Here is an 8,289-nt window from a genome sequence, read left to right on the forward strand (position 1 = left end):
GCCCATAATGTCTCCAAAGATATAATGAAAGTGAAAGTACAAAAATCCCCGCTCTCTCCTTTTCTACGGAGGAGCGTCCCATTCTATGAAATCCCCGCTCTCTCCTTTTCTACAGAGGAGCGTCCCGCTACTTACTTGCGGATTCCCACTTTACCTGGGAACTTACCGGTGCACCACCCTGACTGCTGAAAGTTCTGGATCCTGGGTTCGAGGAATATAGTTCCCCGTATGGGCCACCAATTGTCGCGACCCCTCGCCAGCCAGGGAAACACGACACAGGATTCTTCTTTCAACAGTTTATTCAGGCCTTGAGTCATGTATCATCTTCTAGCGCCCGCCGCCCGATGTGGTGAGCCGTTCTAATTAGACCGTGGCCGCCATTAGAAGATGGCGCCGGCTTCCACTGTGGCCTGTGATAAACAACTCCTAATATGGAGAATTGGCACGCAATCCCTTCCCACCCTATGAGAAAGGTCCACGTGGCAGCTTGGGATTGGTATGCGGGAGGCTTTATTAGGCTGTGCTTGGGCGGGGTCACTAGAAGAGGATACATGAATCAAGGCCTGAATAAACTGCTGAAAGAAGATTCCTGAGTTGCGTCTTCCTTGCGGGCAAGGGGTCGCGACAGCCCGACACACCCAAGCACAGCTTAATAAAGCCCCCCGCATCCCAATCCCAAGCCGCCACGTGGATCTCTCTCATAGGGTGGTAAGGGATTGCGCGCCAACTCTCCATAAAAGGAGTTGTTTATCACAGGCCACAGTGGAAGCCGGCGCCATCTTCTAATGGCGGCCACGGTCTATAAGAATGGCTTACCACAAAACTGTATTCATAATTTCATCAAAATGTGACAAGTGTATTTTTTAATTTTCTTAGAATGCTGGTCTTAGACTGACATATCACAATTAACATAGCAACATAAAACATCAGGGGAAAATACTCCTTTAATAATTTTAAAAACTGTACATCATCTCCATGAAAGATCATAGTGAAAATATCTGGGGTGGAAGACCACTTTGATTTCCCTTAAATCATACTACATATATGTCTGTCTATCAACTGTGTTCAACTCTGTATGCTCTTTTTCTAACATTCAACAAAGAAAATAAGCTCCTTTAATATAGATGAAGAACACTGCCCAAGGGAACAAGAACCCTTAGAAAACAATATTAATTTTCTTCCAAGGTCTTGAGTTATTTGGGAAATGTGTCTGATATTTGAGAGAAGGTACTCGTTTATATCATATCATAATTTGCCTTATGAACTAATATAAGACATTCACTCTTAGAAAATATGAGAAGGACCAGATGACTTTTTAGTATAGAGCACATCAAAATATAAGGGATTGTATTATATATAATTGAAATATACAGTGAATTGAAGTTGTATGAAACTTAAGAGTTTGTAAGACTATAAAATGCTTCATCTAAATTTGGCAGAGAAACTTAGCAAACAATAATCAATATGAAGAGAAGAAAATTACATTTCCAATTTACCTAAGCTACAGATATACTTTTTGTTGTAATGTAGCAATAAGCTTGTACACTTTCACAAGCCAAGGTGGAAGAAAATATTTTTTTTAAAAATGGGTTGTGATGATTATTGTTTTCCTTTGATGAGGTAAAAAAATGTTACATTGGGAAATTCCAACAGCACTAGAACTTTAAAATTGCCATAGACTCAAATACTATTAATCATTTCCATTTTTTTAATAGAGACTCAAAGAACTGAAACAAAGGGAATTTGCTCGAAATGTAGCATCTAAATCCAGAAAAGATGAAAGAAAACAGGAAAAGGCACTCCAACGTCTGCACAAGCTGGCCGAGCTAAGAAAGGAAACTGTATGGTGCGTATGAAATGAAATGTGAAGTTTTCTTAAAACATGACCAAAAAAAAAAACCCAAAAAAACTTGGGGGAGTTAGAAATAAAGGGCACAATCTATTTATTTCTGTACCCAGAATAAAACACACATGTTTTCATGGACTTCTGTAGGCTGTAAACAGTCATTTGAATTTGAATTTTATGCAAACACCTGTTTAATGCACATTTCGATAAAAATGCCAAAGTTACTATAATTTTAGTTTATAAAAAAGTAGATTCATATTATGTTGCAATTTAAGCTATCTGGATTGAAAGCTATCCTATTTCTTGGTGAAATTCAAAACATTTGATTGAAGAAGAGAGTAAGAGACTGTCTATGACCTTTTTTGCAAAGGGAGTTTTGGAGGATCTTATTTTTTAAACAAAATTTTGGAGAACTTTTATTTGAAATTTTCTTTTGACATTTAAAAAAAAAGGTCAGGAAGATGCTCTGCACATCAAAAGCAGATCAAAATTAGTTTCACTGTGAATAAACTATAACTGGACTGTTAGAAGTTTGCAACTCTTAAACTTTGGCCTGCTTCTCACAGTGAACAACTATAAGATGTCAAAAGTATCATTATATAGACCTCACAATCCCAGCCAGGGCAATGTTACTAAAAGAAGACCACTTTTATTTTATAACAAATGTATTTTATACTGAATGAAATTTGCTGATGTACCAAAACATTTTTAGGCATGCCAGAATTTGGAAAAAAATCATTAAAATAAAATTTGAACATATTTAGAATCCTATATGAATCCTATATACATGGGCACATGTATATATATTATATATATATATATATATATATATACACACACACACACACACACACACACTAACCAAATATGTGCTTTTTACCAAAATATATATACATATATATCATAAGTTAACCAGATAGCTTTTACTAATATATATTTATGAATACAGATACACACATGTATATATATGTGCATATATGTATATATATATATATATATATATATATATATATATACATATACTAACCAGATATATGTTTTTAATCTGAGAGGATAAATGGAAAATTATAACATTTGAAGTAAATATTATAGAGAACCATGGAACTTATGTGATTTAATGTTCTAGAAGTAATATTTGCAAACAGGCATAATTTTATCATTAACTCTGTGCTTCTAAAGATGTGCAGATAGAAGCTGCTTCTGCTGTTACTTAGTAGCAGATAAGGAAGAGTACATTATATTGGTAATTACAGAAAATATCCCAATAAAAATGTTTGGTCATTTATAACTTCCCAAAAACTAAATTTTTAAAATAGCCAGGAAGATTCTGCACAAGATGGAAGGATTTCTAATATTTATGTGCTGACCACATAGATTTTTTAAAATCAATGTTCACTATTTATGGCATACTGTAATGCCAAATAAATACAATTCACATCTTTAAAAAGTGGTCTTTTGTCCTGCATTACTGTATACTATGATGTAACTTACGATTTCATGATAATTTTAATATTGAGCCTAGCAACAAGCTATCATTAAGACAGTAATATTTCTTAGATATCTTTGCATGACAGCAAACCACTTGGACCATGGTAGGTTCTGAGTGAATGCTGTTGAACTGAATTGTTAAATCAAATTCTCAGCGTTTCTAAGGTCATGATTGTGTGATTTTTCAATTTCTTTCATATTTTTCATAAAATATCAATAAAGTCAACTATATAACATCAATAAATTCAACTATTTGTGAATTTAAAATAATTTTACTTTAAGAAGTTTTGTAACACTCCAAAATGTCACTGAATAGGATGTGGAGGTGGAAAATCTTGGACAAGAAGCAATGCTCTGAGAGCACAGGAGTGTCTGAGACATTGCTCTTTTTACTGTAAGAGTTTATAAGACATATTTCCTAGTTATCCCAAACAATAACCAATAGCTAAGAGCTACTGTGACAGTGTGGAAAGCAATTGCAGCATATGAAAATAATTCTTGCAATAATTTAAAAATAAAATTATATATATTTTAATGACATTTCTAAGATTTAAGAGTCTGAGTGTTTTTCCTTCGAAGTGTCCTATTTAACGTACATTTGGTTTCTTTTTGTAGTGCTCCTGGAAGTGGCCCCATGTTCAAGTCAACAACTGTTACTGTGAAAGAAAACTGTAATGAAATTGCTCAAAGAGTTGTGGATTCAGCTAACAACCAGCAAGATTTCAAATATACTTTGATCCACAATGAAGAAAATACTAAAGATGTTACCACTGTTGCTGCAGATCCAGAAAGCACAAATAATTATACAGCAAAAAATAACCAAGTTGGGGATCAAGTCCAGGGAATTCACAGACACAAAATCGGCTTCTCTTTTGCATTTCCAAAGAAAGCATCTGTAAAGCTGGAGTCCTCAGCTGCAGCCTTCTCTGAATACAATGATGATGCCTCTGTGGAGAAAGAATTTAGCAGAAAAAGTAGATTTGTCCCCAGCACTTGTCATCTTCAACTATCTTCACCAACAGATGCGCTTTTGAGTTCTGGGGAAAAAGCTAACTCTTTTCATCCACCAGAGGCAATGAGCACTGAGAAAGAAATTGCTCAAACTCAAGAGATGAAAGAAGTTTCTAATGAAAAAGACACATTATTATTACCTTCATTTTGCCAGCTTCAACTCCCTTTTACTTCCAATGCAGATGATTGCCAAAATTCAGTTCCATTAACAGATCAAATATCACTCGAAGATGTTAGTATTAATGAAGGCATACCTGTGAGTGACAATAGTTCTGAGTTGTTAGGAAATCAATCCACAGTTTTCGAAATGTCTAAGGATTGTATATCTGTGCAAGCTATTACAGAAGAAAACATTAAGGATAATGATTCACCCTCTATTGAAATTGAAAATAAAAATGGCTCTGAGATACTGGACCCTTCAAATACTGAAGAGGGTAATACAATCTTACATAAAAAAGTAGATCTATATAAGAGACCATGTGAGCCCTTTGTACCTGTACTCAACAAATGTGGATCAACAGTTCTTCAGTGGCCATCAGAAATGCTGGTTTACACAAATACTGAGCCATCGATTTCTTATAGCTGCAATCCTCTCTGTTTTGACTTTAAGTCCACCAAATTAAAAAATAATCTAGATAAGAATAAGGTAACCTTAAATGACCTTTCTTCTCAGCAGAAGGGAGAAGACTTTTGCAAGAGATCAGTTTCTGATTGCAAGGATACATCGCTTACAGAAATCACAGATTGTGAAATTGGTGACAGCAAAACTGAATACACACAAGTCACTCCTCTTTTAGCTGATGATACTCTTCCCAATAGTTGTGAGTCTGGAAAACATGAGAATATGGGTCAGATGTCTAAAAATCTTTCCTGTGGGACAAGGAAAACAGAAAAATATCATTTTACTAGAAATCAAATAAAGCATGACACTATGAATGAGAAATGCAATAAAATACGGTTGAAAGACACTCATGAACATTGGTTCCATAAAAGTAAAAGAAAGAAAAAAAGGAGAAAGTTATGTCAGCATCATCATGGGCAGAAAACCAAAGAATCAGAAAGTCACTGCAAAATGGAAATGGAAAATAGTTATCCTGATAAAACTAGGAAAAATCCACTGGAACCAATTTCAGAAAGACAGTATTTAGCTGCAGGGCAATTATTAGACTCACATAAGTTACCTGAAAAAAAGCCTAAGTCATCATCTATATACTTAAATGAAAATGAAGAAATGTGTAAAACCTGGAATATCGAATATAGTAACAGTGATACCATCAGTTCTAAAAACCGTTGCAAAAAGAACACAATACTTTTAAAAGGACAATCACATCCAACAATGATATATTCTGGGAAGCATAATTTAACATACTCCAGAACTTACTGCTGTTGGAAATCCAGACTGTCAAGCTGTAGTCAGGACCACAGATGCATAGCTCTTCAGAAAAACACAGAGTGCGTGAGTCAGAATCAGCCTGTTAAGAGAGGTTACAATTCTCTCATGAATGAATCAGAAAGATTCCATCGAAAACGTAGACAATATTCGTACTGTTATTCTTCAGATGAAAGTTTAAATCGACAGAATTATTTACCAGAAGAATTTTTGAAGCCAGCAAGAGCTTCAATTGCTCCCTGTAAGCCTAAAAAGAAAAGAAGGAGAAAAAGAAGCAGATTATACACTGGAGGTGAACCTTTGGAAATCAAAGAAAATACAGATTATTCCATGAAAAGGAGCTCTTCTTTAAGTCATCCAGATGGGATAATGAGTGAGGGGAAAAATGAAGAAATAAAACCACAAGAAGTTGCAAATATTGAAAGGAACTCAGAACAACCAGACCAAGGAACAAACAAATTGATTTTGCATCCTAGCAATCTCTTGCCTTCTGAAACCAATGATGAAACTGACCAGTTAGTAGCAGAGGCCACTTCTATTGAACTGTCAGGGGTTTCCAATGCTCCTACCACATCTGTCTATGTAGATAGTGCCCCAACAAAAGAAGCAATTGGCAATGCTTTGCCTGAACACAAAGAAAGAAGTGAGACTACAAATATTAATGAAAAGCAAATTCCTTTCAAGGTGCCTAATATCGAAAGGAACTTTAGACAGTCACAGCCTAAATCATACCTTTGTCATTATGAATTGGCTGAGGCCCTTCCACAAGGAAAAATGAATGAGGCATCAACAGAGTGGCTGTGTTATAATTCAGGAATACTTAACACACAACCACCACTACCATTCAAGGAAGCACATGTCAATGGTCATACCTTTGTAACAACAGAGCAAATCCTGGCTCCATTAGCTTTACCAGAACAAGCATTATTGATCCCACTAGAAAACCATGACAAATTCAAAAATCTACCATGTGAGGTCTACCAGCACATTATACAGCCAAACATGCTGGCCAACAAGGTCAAATTTACTTTTCCTCCAGCTCCTCTCCCTCCCCCGAGCACACCTCTGCAGCCTTTGCCTTTGCAGCAGCCCTTATGTTCTACCTCTGTAACCACAATCCATCACACTGTTTTGCAGCAGCATGCTGCAGCTGCTGCAGCTGCCGCTGCCGCAGCAGCTGCAGGAACCTTTAAAGTGCTTCAACCACATCAACAGTTTCTTTCCCAAGTCCCAGCTCTCTCCAGAACATCTATACCTCAGATCTCAGTAGGAACAGTAGGACCCAGGCTTTGTCCTGGGAACCAGCCAACTTTTGTTGCTCCTCCTCAGATGCCAATCATTCCAGCTTCAGTTCTTCATCCTAGCCATCTGGCTTTCCCGCCTTTGCCTCATGCTCTCTTTCCTTCACTGCTTTCCCCACACCCAGCTGTCATCCCTCTGCAACCCCTCTTCTAGTCATTACCATAAACAGGAAAATAAAATACATTAAAACCATGGCTATATGCGTGGGAATTCATCTCAATGAATAATTGGATGTATAACTGATGATAAAAACCTGGCCAAAATATGGCCTTATTGATTTCAATTCATTTACTGTAAGTGTAATGATGCAAATAAATTCTTAAGTTTCTGATATATAACATTATTAAAGCACTGAATAGTTTGAAAATCAATACAATATATGCTGTATATTAAAATGATGTCTTAAGAGTATGTATAATGTACATAAATATATTTATAGTACTGTAATTTATGTTATAAAGTATGCTCTCCAGTTTTTATTTCTAATCTTTGTGTATTTGCACCTATTTAACGTTTAGACAAAGCTGATGGCACTATGTTTTGTACCATGTTCCTTGAAACTGTAAATTCAGTGAAAAATACTCTTGCAATAAATTTTTGTTAACTATTTAAGTAAATCCAACTTTGGTTTTTAGGTGGTTTTCACTATTTTCAGAGTGTGAGTAACAGGTCGTATTCTATTTACATTGTTTCTTCAGTCCAGTTACATCACTGAATCTCCAAGGCCCAACAAAATATCTTTGGAGCTCTGTCAATTCTTGACATCCAGTTCTTGGATGTCACCATCTATCTGATTAAGTATAACAGAGGGACCACTTGTTTTTCTCTTTGTTCTGATATTTTTTATAATTTGCTATATTTCTGGGCCCTCTAATTAGACAATAAGCCATGAAAATATATGCTCAGGTAATATTAGTATTTGAAAGGTTAATAATTCAAAAACTTGCAAAATAGGTTGTATCCACCCAGGAATTCTCATATAGAAGTGGCAAATAACCAAATAAGTGTGCATATAACATTTTGAATATTAAAATTCTCAAACATATCATGCTCATTTTCAAATGTAACAGGAGACATGAGAATACTGCATGGATTGTTTCAATTTTAACAATTTACTATTTATTACATAACTTCCTGAATAGAATGACATAAACATAATATATATTTGATATGCTCTTAATTGGGAATCTGGAAGTGGAATAGAGGAAAAAAAATAATCCTTCCTTCTGCAAAGCTTTCTACAGCTCGTGTT

General features: G+C 35.5%; 1 protein-coding gene across 1 annotated transcript in view; it reads left to right on the forward strand.

Annotated features, from left to right (window-relative positions):
* The window catches only part of Znf804a (zinc finger protein 804A), a 295,321-nt gene extending 287,672 nt beyond the window's left edge, over positions 1-7,649 (forward strand). The window contains exons 3-4 of the mRNA XM_015481056.1: positions 1,716-1,846; positions 3,950-7,649. Of these exons, the coding sequence (XP_015336542.1) occupies positions 1,716-1,846; positions 3,950-7,190 (3,372 nt within the window). The 3' untranslated portion in view covers positions 7,191-7,649. The remainder of the gene's footprint in view (positions 1-1,715; positions 1,847-3,949) is intronic.
* Positions 7,650-8,289: the final 640 nt, after the last annotated feature.

The sequence above is a fragment of the Marmota marmota genome, unplaced genomic scaffold (genome assembly GCF_001458135.2).
Source record: "Marmota marmota marmota unplaced genomic scaffold, marMar, whole genome shotgun sequence".
NCBI classification, from domain to species: domain Eukaryota; kingdom Metazoa; phylum Chordata; class Mammalia; order Rodentia; family Sciuridae; genus Marmota; species Marmota marmota.